The sequence below is a fragment of the Suncus etruscus genome, chromosome 18 (genome assembly GCF_024139225.1).
Source record: "Suncus etruscus isolate mSunEtr1 chromosome 18, mSunEtr1.pri.cur, whole genome shotgun sequence".
Taxonomy (NCBI): Eukaryota; Metazoa; Chordata; class Mammalia; order Eulipotyphla; family Soricidae; genus Suncus; species Suncus etruscus.
Genome location: NC_064865.1, coordinates 33,548,471 through 33,567,425, shown reverse-complemented (window position 1 = coordinate 33,567,425; position 18,955 = coordinate 33,548,471). Strand labels below are relative to the sequence as shown.

Genomic DNA, 18,955 nt, shown 5'->3' with positions numbered 1-18,955 from the left:
TGGAAAATATGCAGCTCTCCCTACGTGCCTGAAGATTGGCAAAAGAAGACTAGGGACCGGCGAGGTGGCGCTAGAGGTTAAGTTTTTTTGTTTTTTTTTTTTGGTTTTTGGGCCACACCCGGCAGTGCTCAGGGGTTACTCCTAGCTGTCTGCTCAGAAATAGCTCCTGGCAGGCACGGGGGACCATATGGGACACTGGGATTCGAACCAACCACCTTTGGTCCTGGATCGGCTGCTTGCAAACGCCGCTGTGCTATCTCTCCGGGCCCAGAGGTAAGGTTTCTGCCTTGCAAGCGCTAGCCAAGGAAGGACCGTGGTTTGATCCCTCGGAGTCCCATATGGTCCCCCCAGCCAGGGGCAATTTCTGAGCACATAGCCAGGAGTAACCCCTGAGCATCACCGAGTATGGGCCAAAAAGCACAAAAAAAAAAAAAAAAAAAAAAGGCCGGAGAGATAGTATGGAGGCAGGGCATTTGCCTCTTGCATGCAGAAAGATGGTGGTTCGAATCCCAGCATCCCATATGGTCCCGAGCCTGCCAGGAGCGACTTCTGAGCGTAGAGCTAGGAGTAACCCCTGAGTGCTGCCAGGTGTGACCCAAAAACCAAAAACCGGAAGAAGAGAAAAAAAAAAGATGTTAAATACACCAGTATTAGAATATAATTGATAGAAAAATAGAAAAAGAGCCAGAGGGATAATACAGTGGTTAGGACATTTGCCATGCATGCAGCTGATCTGGATTTGATCCCAGTATCCTATATGGTCCCCTGAACACCACTAAATGTAGAGCCAGGAGAAACCCCTGAGCAGCACCAGATGCGGCCCTAAAACGAAACAAAAATGCTAAAAAATAAAACCAATCAAGGCAACCTTGGGGCCAAAGAGATGACATAGCAGAGTGCTTGCTCTGCATGTGGTTGATCAGGGTTCAAATCCCAGTACACTATATGGTTCCTGGAGCCCCACTGCAAGTGATCTTTTTTTTTTTATTGGTTTTTGGGCCACACTCGGTGATGCTCAGGGGTTACTCCTGGCTATGCGCTCAGAAGTCCCTCCTGGCTTGGGGGACCAAATGGGACACCAGGGGATTGAACCGCAGTCCGTCCAAGGCTAGTGCAGGCAAGGCAGGCACCTTACCTCTAGCACCACCGCCCGGCCCTGGAAGTGATCTTTGAGCTTAGAGCCAGGAATAAGCCCTGAGTAGCATCAGGTGAGGTCCCCAAAAGCAATATGAAATAAGAACAGTTCCAACCTTATGTATCTCCAGAAAGGACATGGAGGCAGTAATTCCTTTATTTCTTCCCCTTGTAAAGGGAAATTCAAATTGAGCAGCATTTCATTCCTGCCCACCAAGTCCTGAACTGGATGAGACTGCAGGTACTGAAGGAACTCTCCTCTAGCTCGGAGTTGTGTCAGTCAGCATTCAATCCACCAGAAAAGAACAGCACTACTCAGAGACCAGAAGGCAGCACACTGACAGCTTACAGGTGGACCAGAGGCAGGTTTCTGAGTAAGCTGAGTCTCAAAACAGTTAGTCACATAAGCATGACCAAATGTACCCCATAATTACTATCATCTCTGCTTGCATAAAGGTGTTATTAAAGACAAGGCCAGCTCAATTTTCTGAAGGAAGTTAACAGTCTTTCAGAAAAAAGGACACATTAAACTGGCATCCTAGTCATCATAAAACCTTGTTCCACCTTCACATGCCCAAGTAGTGGCTGTGTCAGTCGTAGATCAGAGGCAACTTGCACGTGAAGAGAGGGAGACACAAAGAACTTCTAGGCCACACGAAGTCATCTTCTATGAAACTTCCAGAAAGGAAAGTTCACTCTCGTGGCCGGTTGACTATGACTTCTCCCAGGGCCTCCAACACCTCACGTTTGTAGTCCTCAAAATCACCATCAATTTGACTGACACTTTGCTCCTCCACCACCCACAGCTGGCAGTTAGTTTCAGTGATGAGTCTGGCATCATGGCTGACAACAATCACAGCTTTGAAGGAAGATGGCAAAAACGGGGCAAAGAGAAGAAGAAGAGGATGTCAAATTTTGTGATGAAGCCTCAGGTGCAGAAATGGGAGCTTCCTTCTCAAAGATGGCAGGAGGAAGGGATACTAAAAGAGCTGACTTACCACCCTTGTATTCATTGATAGCCTCCCCCAGAGCATCAATAGACTCAATATCCAAGTTATTGGTGGGCTCATCCTACAAAACAAAAGGGTCACAAACCTTCATGTCTTGCTATCATTCTTAGCTCCACTGTCCCACACATGATATATGTAGAATCCAGCTCACTCACCAATATGAGGACATCAGGCTCCCTACAGGCCAACTCTGCAAACACAACTCGTGCTTTCTGACCACCTGTAGTATAGAAAAAAAGTCCATCCTTACATCTTTTATTGCCCAACATCTATTTTGTTTATTTTGGGGGGTCATACCCAGTAGTGTTTGGAAACCATGTAGGATGCCATGGATTGAACCAGGGTAAACCATGTGGAAGGCAAGCATCCTACCCACTGTACTATCTCTCTGGCCCTTACCCTACATTTCTGCATGTGCTGAGGTCACCCAAAGTCCTTTCAGCCCACAAGTGGAGAACACCCTCCCCATTTCCCTATAAATGATACCAGAAAGTTTGCAGATCTGGATGGTATGGGCATGACTCTCAAGGCCAAAGCGGCCCAGACATTTCCGAGCATCCTGGTAGGGTAGGTTGAAGCACCGCTGCAGGTACTCAGTGGGTGTCTCCTCCATGCGCAGCTGCTCCGCATATTGCTGGTTGAAGAAGCCAATTTTCTGTCCCAGAGAAAAGGGAGGTGGTTAGAAGTTGCACTTTATCTACTGGTCTTATTCCCTCGTTTCCCAAGCCAACTTACCAGTCGATGGTTCTTTCTCATTTCCCCACGAGTCTGCAAAGAAAGATAAAGTGTGAAAATAAGGGAAAGGGAAAATGTATTGTAAGCCAATCTCAGTGTGCCTGAAGAGGAGCAATATTAGAATGCTAAGAACAAGAAATGTTAGAGGGAAACACTAATTGAAGAGGGCACCCAGCTGCTGTCAGGGCTTACTACTGGCTCTGCACTCAGAGATCATTCCTGACTAGTTTGGTACCATATAGGGCAGTGATGGCTAACCTTTTTTTTTTTTTTTGGGTCACACCCGGCAGCGCTCAGGGGTTACTTCTGGCTCCATGTTCAGAAATTGCTCCTGGCAGGCTCGGGGGACCATATGGGATGCCGGGATTCAAACCAATGACCTTCTGAATGAAAGGCAAAGGCCTTACCTTCATGCTATCTCTCCGACCCCACGCCGGCACCGCATATCTTAATTGCGGACACCTTCCCGCGTGCCAGTAGAAAGCCCTGAGAACAGGCCAGTGTGGCGCAAAAACATGAAACCTGGTTCTATAGTATCTCTTGGGGCCATGAATTATTTCTGAACGGATCTACATTTACTTTCACTATAATGGGACTCCTGCTTTTTTAGCTCAAGTGGAGAGTCATACTGCCAAACTCACATCACCCCCCACACTCCCACCCCTGCTCCATCTGGCCCCCAAGGACTCACTGGTGTCAGCTTGCCTGTCAGCAGCAACAGCAATGTGCTCTTCCCCACTCCATTAGGTCCCACAATACAAACTGCCAAAGGAAGACCAGTGTCAAAGAGGTCCTCAGAAAGTCACCCTGTAGCCACAGAGTCTGCTCCACACCCTAAGCCTACTGACACCAACTCACTCCTTGAGTCCATATCGATGCCAAAATCCAGATTCTTAAAGAGTGATTTCTGCCCCTCGTAGCCAAATGTCACACCTGAGAACAAGGAAAAGCAGTATTTTCAGATCCTTGAATGTCATGGCAATGTTAGAGGAAAAGAGCAGGATTTGGGGGTGCTGGTGAGATCTGTAGCTACTTACAATGAAGGCCCAGCACAGGAGGGCTGAGAGGTGGAGGGTTGGGGAATGTGAAGCGCACAGTGTACTCTTTCGGGCGTTTCAAGAGCTCAGGGGCTTCCTGCGATTCCTCATCTTGGTTTTTCCGTCGGCATTTCTGCTGTTTCCTTGTCAGGGCCTCCTTTGTTTGCTTTTCCTGAGAAAGGGGAAGAAAGAATGAGCATCTTTTGGAGCAGTCCAAGAAAAGGCCCCCAACTCAGAAAAAAACCCATATACTTACTGCCTGCTTGGTGGACTTGCCACCTGCCTTGAGCTCCTTTAGTTTCTTCTCTTGCTTCTCATATTGCTTAAGCAGTTCTTTCTGCTTCTGCTGATACATCTTCTTGAAAGTCACTGTGCAGGAGACAGGGAAAGGGAGCAATCATTGCTCTTTAAACTAGCAAAGCCTTAACTAGGCTTGGATAAGAGTGAGCATCACTGTTGCCTTTCCTGAAAAGATTCCACAATTACCACATCCCTGTGGGCCCTTCCACCTGGCCTTTCTCAAAGTTCTATCACTTTCTTTTACTCACAACCCATTCTACTTACTGTAATTGCCTCTGTAGTAATGAAGCCTCTGGGCATCAAGATGAATAATATCTGTACAGACATCATCCAAAAAGCCCTGGTCATGGGAGACGATAAGTAAAGTCTTCCGCCAGCCCTGGAGGTAGCTAAATTTTACAGAGTGTAAAATATCAACAATGGTCAAGTTAGGGTTAAGTCAGGAGAAATGGATAATAGGGGAAAAGGAGGGAGGAAGATAGATAGAAACTCACTTATTAAGCCAGATGACAGCATTGAGATCCAGGTGGTTAGTGGGCTCATCCAACATCAGCAATGTGGGTTCCATGAACAGTGCCCTAAAGTAGGGAGGCAGCAGAATACAGGGTCAGCAAAGAAAGATCCTGAGTCTGAAAAACTCTTGAAAATAATCCTTCCAAGAACTCTCCTAGAAAAGTTCCTGTGCAAGAGACACTAGTAAGACTACACCACTTAGAAGCTAAAGAAGACCCTGCGGCTGGAGAATAGTAGCAGCAGGTAGGGCGCTTGCCTTTAAATGCAATGGGTTCAATCTGTGGGACCTTATTGGTTCATGGAGCTCTCCCAAGAGTGGGAGACATACAGATGGAAAGTTAGCCTTCAACCTCCCCACTCACTAGTGAAGAAAGGCAAATCTATGGGTGATTGAAACTGGAAGGAAAGGAAAGGAAGACAGTAACCTACCTGGCAAGGGAGACACGCATGCGCCAGCCCCCTGAAAATTTCTGTGTGGGCCGATTCTGCATTTCAGGGTCAAAGCCCAGACCAGCCAGGATTCGTCGAGCTTTAGCCTCTGCAGCTGCTGCTCCAGTAGCCCTTAATTCCTCATATACCTGGGAGGATGGAGAAGAGAACACATCTCTAAAGTTCACACAAACTTTTTTTTGTTTTGTTTTTTGGGTCACACTTGGCAACGCTCGGATTCCTCCTGGCTCTACACTCAGAAATCGCTCCTGGCAGGCTCAGGGGACTATGTGGGATGCCAGGATTCGAACCACTGTCCTTCTGCATGCAAGGCAAACACCCTATCTCCATGCTATCTCTCCAGCCCCAGAACCTCTGAGTCTTAACCCATGTTTTCTGTGCCATTTTCTTTACCTTCTCTAGTCTCTCAGCAGCCATGTCATCCCCCTGCTCCAATTGTCCCTGTAGTCGACGCTCCTCTTCCAGCAGCTTCAACCGCTTAGTGTCAGCTCGAAGAACGGCCTGAACTGCAGGTGTCTCATCTGCTACCACCTCTGAGGGGCAAGAAAAACATCCCAAGGCGATGGTTCCTACTTCCTCAGATTCATTTATGATTTTCCTGACCCCACCAGCTTTGTGCTTGTTCCAAATAACATATTCCCCTGCCAAGTATGTCATTTGATGTTAAAGTGGAAGTCTTACATGCACAAAACATGGGTTTGTTCCTTGGCACCACAAAAATAAACAAGCTAACAAAATATTCTGAGTTCCTCATTCTTCTCTCCATTTTTAAAATTTTTGTCTTTGGGCCATACTCTGCAGGCTCAAGGATAATATATGGGATGTGGGGGATCAAACCTGGGTCAACCACGTGCAAAGTAGGTGCCTTAGCCACTGTATTATCACTCCAGCCCTCCTCCCTTTCCATAGTATCCATTTGCAGGCCCCTTTCAAATGCACAGACACCATTTCTTCTATCTTGGTTGACTCTTCCACCCAAGCTGCCCTTCCTCTTAAGCTCCTAAATTTCACCTCCCCACCAAGTCCCACCACGGGCCTCACCCTGCTCACACAGCAACACATCAATGTTGGGAGGGATGCTCAAGGCCCGGTTGGCAATGTGCTTGAGGAGAGTGGTCTTGCCCTTGCTGAGGAATGAGAGCTATCAAGACCAGGCCGCCACTGAGAATTCTCTCCACCCTCTCCCTTCTATCCCTCTAGTCGCCCCTATCCTCACCCATTGGGCCCCACTAGTCCATAGCGGCGGCCAGCTACAATGTAGAGATCTGCGTTGACAAATAATTCCTTGCCATGGGCTGAGATGCTGAACTTCTCCAACTGCAGTCAGGGGAAAGAACAGCAGAAGAAACAGGCATATGAGAACACTCCATTCAGAAACTGAAAACTCTTCCAGCAGGAAAGCTACAAAAAACTACAATCTCTGACTTAACACATTTCTCCCATGCCAAATCCCTCTTCCTTGGACCTCCCAAATCTTAGACCAATACAGTTTGTCTGGCACCACTTCCTTCTAAATGTGAACCTTTCTTAATTTTTGTTTTGTTTTGTGGTCGTGCTTAGGGCTTTGCACTCAAAATCACACTGGTGGATTTAGGGGACCATATGGGTTGTCAGCGATCAAACCAGGTCAATCCCGAGCAAGGTAAGCATCCTTCCCGCTGTGTTATCACTCTAGCCCCTGTGTAAACTTTTCTACTTCAAAATGAGATTAGAGAGGAGAGGAGAGGGGAGGGGAGTAAAAAGTAGAGAGGAGCAGAGACATCCCACTGAGTCCTGGTTCTATGCCCAGAAGTTACTCTTTGGGAACCATATAGAATGTCAGAAATTAAATGTAGGTTCGCTGTGAGCAAGGCAAGTATCCTACTGTGCTGTACTGACTCTTCTGCCCCAATCTATTTTTCTATTTTGTTAGTTTGGTTGGTTTTCTTTGGGGAAGGTTGGGCCACACCCAGCGGCACTCAGGGTTACTCCAGGCTCTGTACTCAGAAATTACTCCTGGCAGGCTCAGGGGACCATATGGGATCCTAGGGATCGAACCCAGGTTTATTCCAGGTCAGCCACGTGCAAGGCAAACACCCTACTTCTGTGTTATTGCTTCGGCCCTGTTTGTCTATTTTCTTGCCCAGATTAGGAGAACTCAAAATGTGGAGAATACGTCTAAGCATCTTTGCCCAAACTAAAAACTCAAATATGCTTTCTTAATTGCTATAGTCACAAAAATGAAGAGGAGAAAATTAGCAATTCCCTGGGCAAGCTGGGTGGGAGGGATTCCCTGAGACCTTACCTTGATGTCCGATGCATTTTCTAACATGGCCTGGCGGGAGGACACCTCTGCTTGTGACACAGAAAAGTCATTCTCAGCAGCATTGGCTGCTTTTAATGAAGCCACTTGGCGCTCATAATCCATCTGAGAAAAAAAGGGAAAATACCTGATTCCAAGTCACTGCCAATTTTCTATCACCATGATAGAGCCTCACATCACCACATACTTAGAAAGGCACATACAACCCAAGTGTTTTCTCTTCTCAATTGTTTTACTTGCAGTAGCCCTTCAAAACTCCATCTAATCACTGAATTCATATCCCACAGTTGAAATAATAAAAAAGACAAAACAAAACAAAACAAAACAAAAAAAAAAACCTCCAAATTCTCAGACTGGGAATGTGAATTACCAACAGAGTACTTGCCTGGCATGTGTGAGGCCCTGAGTTCTATTCCCAGAACTTCCAAAGGAAAACAAAACCAAAAATAATCAAATTATTTTATGCTAACCATGAAGAACCCCAATCTCACCTGTTTCTTTAGCTTTTTCTTCTCCTTTTTGCTAAGATGAGCATAAGGATCATCAGCTTTAGACTCTCCCTCTTCCTCTTCTTCCTCTGAACCCTGAAAAAAATGAGACATTTAAACACACACAAAATAATTCAAGGGTAGGGCAGAGTGATAGTATAGGGGGTGGGCGCTTGCCTTACATAGTGGTTGACCCAGTTTCAAGCCCCAGTACCCTAAAGGGATCCCTGAGCACAGAGCCAGGAGTAGGCCCTGAAAACTGCAGGGTGTGCCCCTCAAAAAATAAAATTAAGGGATCTGATTTTATTAATAGTTAATAACCAATAGCGGTTAATTAAGGCAACTGCCCTGCATGTGGCTCACCCCAATTCTTTCCCTAATCCACAAACATGGCCACGTGAGTCTCCTGAGCACAAGGTGTGGCCCAACCCCCCCAAGATTCAGATTTCCTAATACCTACCACCCCAGTATTATAGGAGTTCGTTAGTTTATTTATTTTGGTTTTTGGGGGCATACCCAGTGGTGCTCAGGAGTTACTCCTGGCTATTTGCTCAGAAATAGCTCCTGGCAGGCTCAGCGGACTATATGAGAAGCTGGGAATCAAACCTGGGCCTGTCCTAGGTCAGCAGCTTAAAAGGCAAATGCCCTACCACTATGCTATTATTGTGCCCTTTATAGGAGTTCTTTACCCAGAGTCCTAAGATTGCTGGAGGGTCCTAACTTTCATACTGACTCCTGGTCCCCGTATAATCCCTTATCACTACTCCTGGTCCCCGTATAATCCCTTATCACTGCCACCAGAAAATAAAATAGATAGCATGAATATATATGTGTGTGTGTGTGTGTGTGTGTATATATATGTATAACGAAAGAATGTGTACTTTCTAACCATTAATATAACTGAAGGTGCGGGCCCGGAGAGATAGCACAGCGGTGCTTGCCTTACAAGCAGCCGATCCAGAACCTAAGGTGGTTGGTTCGAATCCCGGTGTCCCATATGATCCCCCGTGCCTGCCAGGAGCTATTTCTGAGCAGAGAGCCAGGAGTAAACCCCTGAGCACTGCTAGGTGTGACCCAAAAACCAAAATATATATATATATATATATATAACTGAAGGTGCAATAAACTCCGTGATTCTTGGCTTGGTGCCTGGGAGGACTATGAAGTACAGGGAACAAATTCAGACATCTTGCATGCAAAACATGTACTCCAACACACTGAGCTATTTTTCTAACCCCTACACTGTTCGATTGTTTTCCTCATGTATCAAACAAGTTTCTGTGGTTTCCCTGGTTAAAGAAAAGGTCTAAAGGTGTCTTAAGACTGTGGCCCAGTGATAAAGTGCTTGCCTTGCAAGTTTGAGACCCTAGATTCAATACTGGCAACACAAAAATAAAGCGAGGCAGAAATCTGGAAGCCCTAAGAAACAGCCTTTGGGGCCGGAGAGATAGCACAGCGGTGTTTGCCTTGCAAGCAGCTGATCCAGGACCTAAGGTGGTTGGTTCGAATCCCAGCATCCCATATGGTCCCCTATGCCAGCCAGGAGCTAATTCTGAACATATAGCCAGGAGTAACTCCTGGTGTGGCCCAAAAACAAAACAAAACAAAACAAAAAAGAAATCTGGAAGCCCTTACATGCATCCAAAACAGAACTATAAAATGTGTGGGAGCTGGAGCAGTTAAGATGTTTGCCTTGGGCCCGGAGAGATAGCACAGTGGCGTTTGCCTTGCAAGCAGCCAATCCAGGACCAAAGGTGGTTGGTTCGAATCCCGGTGTCCCACAGGGTCCCCCGTGCCGCAGGAGCTATTTCTGAGCAGACAGCCAGGAGTAACCCCTGAGCAATGGGTGTGGGTGTGGCCCAAAAACCAAAAACCAAAAAAAACCAAAAACATGTTTGCCTTGGGGGCCGGTGAGGTGGTGCTAGATGTATGGTGTCTGCCTTGCAAGCGCTAGCCAAGGACCGTGGTTCTGTGGTTCGATCCCCCGGCGTCCCATATGGTCCCCCCAAGCCAGGGGCAGTTTCTGAGTGCTTAGCCAGGAGTAACCCCTGAGCATCAAACGGGTGTGGCCCCCCCCCCAAAAAAAAGATGTTTGCCTTGGGGCCAGAGAGATAGCATGGAGGTAAGGCATTTGCCTTGCATGCAGAAGGACGGTGGTTCGAATCCCGGCATCCCACCTGAGCCTGCCAGGAGCAATTTCTGAGCGTAGAGCCAGGAGTAAACCCTGAGCGCTGCCAGGTGTGACCCAAAAACCAAAAAAAGATGTTTGCCTTGAATACAGCCAACCTGGGTTCAACCCCCAGCACCCCAAATGTTATTCTACTCAGAACACTGCCAGGAGTGATCCCTGAGCACAGAGCCAGGAATAACCACTGAACACTGCTGAGTATGGCTCAAAAACAAACAACCAAGGTATCGGAAAATTTGAAAATGGTAATAAGTACAGAGAGGACCACAGAGATCATTAGACTTGCATCACAAAGATAAGGTTGGCTGAGACATGAGAAGGTAAAAAGGTCACAGAGCCAGGGAGTAGCACAGTAAAAACCTAGATTGTCAGAGCTAATGTCAGGATACTTCTTCCCTTTTTTTTTAATTTTTAATTTTTTTTTTTTTTTTTTGTTTTTGGTCACACCGGCAGCACTCAGGGGTTACTCCTGGCTCTACGCTCAGAATTCACTCCTGGCAGGCTTGGGGGGATTCGAAACACCAAGTTTCTGCATGCGAGGTAAACACACTACCTCCATGCTATCTCTCCGGCCCCTTGAAAAATTTTATTTTTAATTTTTTTTGGGGAGATACTTTTTCCCTTTACTCCTGGCTTTGTACTCAAAAATCACTCCTGGAAGCTCGGGGGACCACATGGGATGCTGGGGATTGAAACCCTGTGTCAGGGGCCGGAGAGATAGCATGGAGGTAGGGCGTTTGCCTTTCATGCAGAAGGTCATCGGTTCGAATCCCGGCGTCCCATATGGTCCCCCGTGCCTGCCAGGAGCAATTTCTGAGCATGGAGCCAGGAGTAACCCCTGAGCACTGCCGGGTGTGACCCAAAAACCACAAAAAAAAAAAAAAAAAAAAAAAAAAAAAAGAAACCCTGTGTCAGTTCGAGGTTGGCCACATACAAGGCAAACACCCTACCTGTTGTGCAATCCTGAGCAGGGCCCTTTCTTTTCTGGATTAGATGGCCTAAAATGACCAAAAATGATGGTCCAAGGGTCCAATCTAACCTGATTTTTATTGTTATTTTATAGAGGCCATATTTAGCTGTCTTGGAGTGGGGACGTGGGTAGAAAAGAGTAAGGGTCACTCCAGCAAAACTCTGAATGCTATATGACCCAACGATTTGGTGCTCAGTGGTCATCACAACTTAATCTAGGGCTAGAGAGATAGCACAGCAGTAGGATATTTGCCTTGCACACAGCCGATCCAGGATAAACTGTGGTTAGAATCCCAGCATCCCATAAAGTCCCCTGTGCCTGCCAAGCAACTTCTGAGTGCAGAGCCAGGAGTAACCCTGAGCGCTGCCAGGTATGACCCCAAAACAACAAAAATAAACAAAGAAACTAATCTGCCATTGTGAAACTATATATATATGGGAGAAGCAGGAATAAATGGTATCAGACACTGAACTCAGGATAGTTCTGTACATGTTAAGCATGTTTTCCCATGGGAGCTATATACCCGGTTAGTTTTTTATTTGTTGTTGGGCTACACCCATTGGCGCTCAGGGGCTACTCCTGACTCTATACTCAGAAATCGCTCCTGGCAGGCTCAGGAAACGATATGGGATGCGGGGGATAGAACCAGGGTCAGTCCTGGGTCATTTGTTTCCAAGACAAATGCCCTACAGCTGAGCTATTGCTCTGGCCCCCTAGTTTATAGTTGTTCAACTTCACCCCTCTTATTTTCTTTTCTTTCTTTTTGGTTTTTGGGTCATATGAGATGCCGGGGCTTGAACCCTAGTTTGTCCTGGGTTTGCCACTTGCAAGGCAAATGCCCTACCGCCCTACCGCTGTGCTATCGTTCCAGCCCCTAACAGTTCTTTTGAATTGTAAAAACCATTATTGGTCCTGGACAGATAGTACAGAGTGGAGTGCTTGCTTGTATGTTACGAACGTGAATTTGTTCTGTAGCACCTTATATTATTTCCTGTGCTTTACCAGGAGAAATCCCTGTGTAGAGAGCCAGCAGTAAGCCCTGAGTACCACTAGATGTGGCACCACCATCAGGAAAAAAGAGAAAAAAAGAAATCTAAAATTCATTTTTAGTTTAGACTAGCCATATAAAAACAGGCATTGGAAGTTGGGGAGATGACTTAGTTGTTACAGTTCTTACCTGGGTTCAAGCCCTGTCAGGTATAACTAGTGAGCTCAGAGCTCTGCTGGGCCTGAATACTACAGGGGTAATCCTCATGAAAGATGGGAGGAGCAGAAAGATAGCATGGAGGTAGGGCATTTACCTTGCATGCAGAAGGACGGTGTTTTGGATCCCGACATCCCATATGGTCCCCTGAGCCTATTAGGGGCGATTTCTGAGCGCAGAGCCAGGAGTAACCTCCTGAGCACTGCCAGATGTGGCCCAAAATCAAAACACAAAACAAGGGGCCGGAGAGATAGCATGGAGGTAAGGTGTTTGCCTTTCATGCAGAAGGTCATCGGTTCGAATCCCGGTGTCCCATATGGTCCCCCGAGCCTGCCAGGAGCAATCTCTGAGCATGGAGCCAGGAGTAACCCCTGAGCACTACCGGGTGTGACCCCAAAAACCACACACACACACACAAACACAAAACAAACAAAAAATAGCAATAGCTTTTTGTTTTGTTTTGGTTTTTGGGCCACACCCAGTGATGCTCAGGGGTTACTCCTGGCTTGGGGGACCATATGGGACGCCGAGGATCGAATGGAGGTCAGCTGCGTGCAAGACAAGTGCCCTACCACTGTGCTATCACTCCGGGCCCAGCAATAATTTTTTATTTTTTTTTTAGTTTTTGGGTCACACCTGGCAATGCTCATAGGTCACTCCTGGCTCTGTGCTCAGAAATTGCTCCTGAGAGGCTCAAGGGACCATATGGGATGCCGGTATGCGGACCTCCTTCCCTTGTGAATCGGCTGTGTGCAAGGCAAATGCCCTACTGCTGTGCTATATCTCCAGCCTCAACAATTTTTTATTTTTTATTTTTGGGCCACATCCGTTGACACTGAGGCATTACTCCTGGCTATGCGCTCAGAAATCGCTCCTGGCTTGGGGGAACCATATGGGATACCAGGGGGATTGAACCATGATTCATCCTCAGCTAGCGCTTGCAAGGCAAATGCCTTACCTCTAGCACCACCACTCCGGCCCCCCAGCAATAATTTTTTTTAATGGCTTGAGGATGTAATTCAGTATTAAGGGCTCATGCTTTGTATGTACACAGTTCAGGATTTGATCCCTCACACACAAAAATATATAAATACACCTTCAGTAAGTATTACACACAATAAGCAATCACCAGAATCACTAACCCTCTGGTAAAAATAAGCAAGCTGGGGCCCAAAGTGCTAGTACAATCGATGGGACATTTGCCTTGCATGCAGCCAAGCTGGATTCAATAACCAGCATACAGGGGCTGGAGAGATAGCATGGAGGTAGGGCATTTGCCTTACATGCAGAAGGACAGTGGTTCAAATCTCAGCATACCATATGGTCCCCTGTGCCTGTCAGGGGAGATTTCTGAGTGCATAGCCAGAAGTAACCTGAGCATTGCCGGTTGTGACCCCCCCCCAAACACCAAAGGAAAAAACAAAACAAAATAAAACAATAACCTGCATACCATAGTCCCTCAGGAATGACTCCTGAGAACAGAGAGCCAGGAGTAATCCCTAAGCACTGTAGGATATAGCCCCAAAACAAACGAACAAAAAGAGCAAGCATGGGGCCAGAGAGATAGCATGCCTTAAATGTAGATGGACCGTGGTTTGAATCCCGGCATACCATATGGTCCCCAGAGGACTGCCAGGTGTGACACTCCCCCCCCACCCCCCCCCCGCCCAAAAATAAAAGCAAGCCTTAGATATTGTATGTGGCTTACAATGCCAAAAATTCACTCCAGCTTGCTGATAACATTAAAACACACCTGTACTCCTTTCTTGGCCTTCTCATTCCCTTGGTTGAATGAATCATTTTCTTTTGTTATTTCTTCTTCATCCTCCTCTTCAGGGTCCAGAGTAGCAAATTTATTTTGAGACTAATAGAGAAAAGACAGTCAGTTTGACAAAATACTCTAATTCGGGGATTGGAGAGATGGTACAATGTTTAAAGTATGTTGCTTTGCATGCAGCCCACTATGGTTTGATACCAGTACCAATTGGTGTCCAGAATATCTCAGACTATGTGGTCTGGCCTTACTGGTGATAAGTCACTGAGCATGGTCTCTGAGCCTCCTGAGCACCACATAGGAGGACCCACTTCCTCCCAATCTCTAATTCATGTGACCCAGCATCCTTCTGCCCACACTTCCTCACCTTGGTCTTCCCCTTTGACTTCTCTTCTTTTCCCTTTTTGCCCTTGGCCCCAGGCTGTTGTTCCTCTGACACAGCCTGGAGAAGACACAAAAGTTAATTTTCTCATTGCTGTGAGTTAACTTACTGAGCACTGCTAGGAAAGACATGTGAAGCAGAGAATTTGAGTCTCCAATTTGAGATGAGAGTGAAGAAGTAACTAGAGAATATTAGCAAAGTTATAGGACTGTGAGTAAGGTTAAGTTACCAACATGAGTGGGGTGGCACAAACAATGGAAAAGTTTTAGAGATGGCAAATCTTGGGAAGAGGTAATAGAAGAGATCTCAGGGAAGATAGCACAAAGAACAAAGGCTTCAACAGAGTCAAACTGGATGCCAAGATCTGTTCACACTGTCTTCAATGGTTTACCCAAAGAGTGCTAAAAAAAAAAACAAAACCCAAAAGTTAAGGTGGACAAGTAAAGAGTTGAGGACCTCTGTTTTAGATTTTCATCTTAGCTGCAGCAACAGAGTCACTGCAAATTACCAAGTGATGATAAAAGTAAACAGCTGGGCCCAGAGAGATAGCACAGCAGCGTTTGTGAAAAGTTATTCTCCACATTGAACTTCAATAAGTCAAAGTACAGGTCTAGACTTTTTTTTTTTGAAGTTGTATAGGGTATTTATTTATTTATTTTTTAATTTAACAGGTCTAGACTTAATGATCATCATCTTCAAGCCATACTGAGGGTCTCAACTGCTTCCTCTATAAAGCCAAATGTGGTTCAGATTTGTGAGAAGACGGGCCCAGAGAGATAGCACAGCGGCATTTGCCTTGCAAGCAGCCGATCCAGGACCAAAGGTGGTTGGTTCGAATCCGGTGTCCCATATGGTCCCCCGTGCCTGCCAGGAGCTATTTCTGAGCAGACAGCCAGGAGTAACCCCTGAGCACTGCCGGGTGTGGCCCAAAAACCAAAAAAAAAAAAAAAAGTAAACAGCTTATTTAATAGAATTAACAAGTGAGGGAACTATCATCACACCATAGCCAGAGATGAGCGAGTGGCCTACAGAGCCACTACTTTCACCTTATTGATCCGATTCTTCTCTGGTTTGGCAGGTTTAGAAGGATGTTTTTCTGCCACTGCCTCCTCCTCTTCCTCCTCTTCACTCTGATCCTGAATCAGTGCTGCAAAAACATTACCAACCTGGAGAATGAAAAGGTTAAAGAAGTCAATGGGATGCTCAAAGCTTACTCCTAGGGTCTCTGTTTACTGCACAAATAGTTTTTACCTTGTTCTTCTTCCCTCTTTGTGGCACTGGGGCAGGTACTGAAAGATAAGAGATGAAGGTAAGAGAGGAAAGAGATTCACAATGTCTAGCTCCTCATTTTAACCCAAAGATCAAGGAATAATAATAACTCTATAATTCCAGGTGCCCCTATTCCATGAGTTTACTTACTCTCATCTTCCTCATCACTGGCTGGCACGGAAAGCTTCTTAAGACGCTCCATGAGCTCTTTCTCCTCTCCATCATCATCCACATCCTTCTTTCTCCTGCCTTTTCGGGTATCTCGCTTCTTTTTTTGTTGCTGAAAACAACACAGTAAAAAATTGACATCCAGGGGCCGGTGAGGTGGCGCTAGAGGTAAGGTGTCTGCCTTGCAAGTGCTAGCCAAGGAAGGACCTCTGTTGGATCCCCCGGCGTCCCACATGGTCCCCCCAAGCCAGGGGCAATTTCTGAGCGCTTAGCCAGGAATAACCCCTGAGCATCAAACGGGTGTGGCCCGAAAAACCAAAACAAAACAAAAAAAAAAATTGACATCCAGGTCCCTGCTACATCCCTCAATGAAATAATTAAGATAGGTTAGTGATCCCATCATACCTCCCAGAATTGGTGGGTTCCCAATACCTGTACCTGCTGCTGTTGCTGCTGCTGTTCTTTCTCCTTAAGCACTCTCTCTTCTTCCTCAGCCTGTTTATCTTCTACTGCCAGCTCTTCAAAGAACTATAAATAGAGTTAAGATATAGATCACAGCTCAGAGACCAAGCAACCCCAACTGTCACAAACAGGCCCACTGACCCATTCTACCTTCATTTGTTTCTTCTCTTGACAGGTATTTTCTCATTCTTTGGATCCCCCACCCTCTTCACATGACCTTATTTCTTAAAACCACCCCAAATTCTCACTTCCTCACCGTCTTTTTGGTCTTCTTGTCCTTTTTTCCTTTCTTCACCACTTTGTCTAGGAGGTTAAACAGATATTGTGAATGTTTATAAGTAACTGATCTCCCAACCTGCAGGCCAAATAAACAGTTGTCTGGTATATAAATAAACATCTGGGTTTATATGCCATCTACTCTGCTCTGCTCATACAACATTCTAACACTAATCAGCGTGCTATAGTAACTGTCATTTTTTTCATGCCAAAGACTGATCTTTCTATTGCTGGGCAACAAACACTCAGTGTTTAGGGCCATAGAGCATCAGGAATTGAAACTGAGCCAGCTGCATTCAAGAAAAGTGCATTATACTTTGTACTAATTCTCCAACTGACAGATCACTTTTTAGAGAACCAGTGAGATAGTATGGGTGTTAAGGTACTTGCCTTGCATGTGGCTAATCCTGCTTTGATAACCAATACTTACATACTACCACAAGCACTCCCTGGGGGAGCAACCCTCAAGAATGAGAGGATGGAGCAGTACAGAGTACCACCAGGTGTGGCCCAAAATCCCCAAAATAAATAGTCACCTGAGAGAATGCTTAACTTATTTGTTGTTTTGAGGTCATATCCAGCAGTACTCAGGGCTTATTCTTGGAATCAATTCTGGCAAGCTTCGGGGAACCATATGGGATGCCAAGAACTGAACCAGAGTCAGCTGTGGACAAGGCAAGAGTCCTTTTTTTTTTTTTTTTTTTTTGGTTTTTTGGGCCACACCCAGTGGTGCTCAGGGGTTACTCCTGGCTGTCTGCTCAGAAATAGCTCCTGGCAGGCACGGAGGACCATATGGGACATCAGGATTCAAACCAAGCACCTTTGGTCCTGGATTGGCTGCTTGCAAGGCAAACACTGCTGTGCTATCTCTCCGGGCCCAAGGCAAGAGTCTTACCTGCTATATTTGTATCCGGTCCCAAAACTGCTCAACTTGTATTCAAAGAGCAGAATGAAAGTCAATACACTAACTTTTCCCCATGTCTATCTGTCTCTCTGAAGACAAGACTACTCTAACTTCCCTGTTTACTTTCCCCAAAGCTTTTACCAGCTGTACTGTCTATCCAGGCCAACAGACTTAATTCTCTGTGTAATAATCAATGAGCAGAAAAGGCTAGGTTTGATAAAGTTATGCTTTTTCAAGTTCCTGAACTGAAGCTATCCGTAGACATCAAACCTAATTCCCCTCTGCCACACTTAAAAGTTTCCCTTAGAATGAATACAGCAGGTAGGATGTTTGTTTCCACATTCCTGGCTTTGATCCCCAGCATCCCATAGGACACCCCCCCCCACCCATAATACTATGAGTAATTCCTGAGTGTAGAGCCAAAAGCACCCTCTGAGCACTGCTGGGTGTGGTCCCCAAACCAAAATTACACCGAACAAAAGCAGGTCTAGGGATAAAGGTCCATCCCTTGCATCACACCCACAATGGTTCAAATTCCCAGCACCTTATATGGTCCCTGAAGTACCATCAGGAGTCACTCCTGAACACAGAGTCAAGAATAGCCCTTGAGAAACTTTTAGAGAAGGCGTGATCACCTACTCTGTAATAAATAAACAAATATTTTTTCGGGCTCCTGGTAAGTCTGTTGCAGTATTGCCGCAGAGTACTTTGGCGTTGGTTGAAAATCACCCGCGGCTTTGTCCGTAGCCCCGGGTGAGATTCGGCGCCCACAGCCACTGGGGCCTTAGCTCACCGCCCACTCGACGGTGTGGAGAGGTGAAACCCAGGCCCCGACACGCGTCAAAAAAAAAAAATCAAAAAAAAAAAAATAAATAAATAAATAAACAAATATCTTGGAGGTCAGAGCAATAGTACAACAGAAAGTGTGGTTGGCATGCAAAGCTGACGCAAATTCAACCCCTGACACTCCATATAGCCCCTGAGCCAGGCCAGGAGCTAAGCCCTAAACACTATGGGGTATAGTCCATAAAACAAAAAACAGGGGCCAAAGTGATAGCACGGCAGTAGGGCATTTCCCTTCACGTGGTTGACGCTGGTTGGACCAGGGTTAGATCCCCAGCATCCCATATGGTCCCCACACCTGCCAGGTACTACTTCTGAGCACAGAGCCATGAGTTGCTGGCTCCTTGAGCTGCTGAGTGTGGCCTAAAAACACAACCACACCCCAAAAAAGGCAAGACAAAAAGCAGACCTCATCCTTTCCCACTTCCAACTCCTTAGCCCAAAGCAGATTTCAATAATTAGTTTATTACTCATTGGGTTAATTATAATTCCTAAATCATCTACAATTTTCCCTAATTCTGTCCAAAGACACTTCCTTGGTCATTC

The 18,955-nt window shown here is 46.1% G+C and overlaps 1 protein-coding gene and 1 non-coding gene across 3 annotated transcripts in view; one reads left to right on the top strand and one right to left on the bottom strand.

Moving 5' to 3' along the window:
* Positions 1-1,251: 1,251 nt before the first annotated feature.
* ABCF1 (ATP binding cassette subfamily F member 1) overlaps positions 1,252-18,955 on the bottom strand; it is a 141,161-nt gene continuing 123,457 nt past the window's right edge. For both annotated transcript variants that reach the window (XM_049765333.1, XM_049765332.1), the window contains 24 exons: positions 16,643-16,689; positions 16,363-16,452; positions 15,907-16,036; positions 15,739-15,776; positions 15,534-15,653; positions 14,473-14,547; positions 14,085-14,195; positions 7,973-8,065; positions 7,464-7,586; positions 6,396-6,496; positions 6,221-6,306; positions 5,573-5,712; positions 5,159-5,307; positions 4,711-4,794; positions 4,481-4,605; positions 4,173-4,285; positions 3,917-4,088; positions 3,738-3,812; positions 3,571-3,641; positions 2,880-2,912; positions 2,631-2,799; positions 2,300-2,364; positions 2,133-2,205; positions 1,252-1,993 (listed from right to left, as the gene is read on the bottom strand). In XM_049765333.1, the coding sequence (XP_049621290.1) occupies positions 1,827-1,993; positions 2,133-2,205; positions 2,300-2,364; positions 2,631-2,799; positions 2,880-2,912; positions 3,571-3,641; positions 3,738-3,812; positions 3,917-4,088; positions 4,173-4,285; positions 4,481-4,605; positions 4,711-4,794; positions 5,159-5,307; positions 5,573-5,712; positions 6,221-6,306; positions 6,396-6,496; positions 7,464-7,586; positions 7,973-8,065; positions 14,085-14,195; positions 14,473-14,547; positions 15,534-15,653; positions 15,739-15,776; positions 15,907-16,036; positions 16,363-16,452; positions 16,643-16,689 (2,450 nt within the window). In that variant the 3' untranslated portion in view covers positions 1,252-1,826. The remainder of the gene's footprint in view (positions 1,994-2,132; positions 2,206-2,299; positions 2,365-2,630; positions 2,800-2,879; positions 2,913-3,570; positions 3,642-3,737; positions 3,813-3,916; positions 4,089-4,172; positions 4,286-4,480; positions 4,606-4,710; positions 4,795-5,158; positions 5,308-5,572; positions 5,713-6,220; positions 6,307-6,395; positions 6,497-7,463; positions 7,587-7,972; positions 8,066-14,084; positions 14,196-14,472; positions 14,548-15,533; positions 15,654-15,738; positions 15,777-15,906; positions 16,037-16,362; positions 16,453-16,642; positions 16,690-18,955) is intronic.
* Positions 18,280-18,405, top strand: LOC125996951 (small nucleolar RNA ACA64). Its single transcript, XR_007491601.1, has one exon. It is a non-coding gene; the product is annotated as a small nucleolar RNA ACA64 (small nucleolar RNA).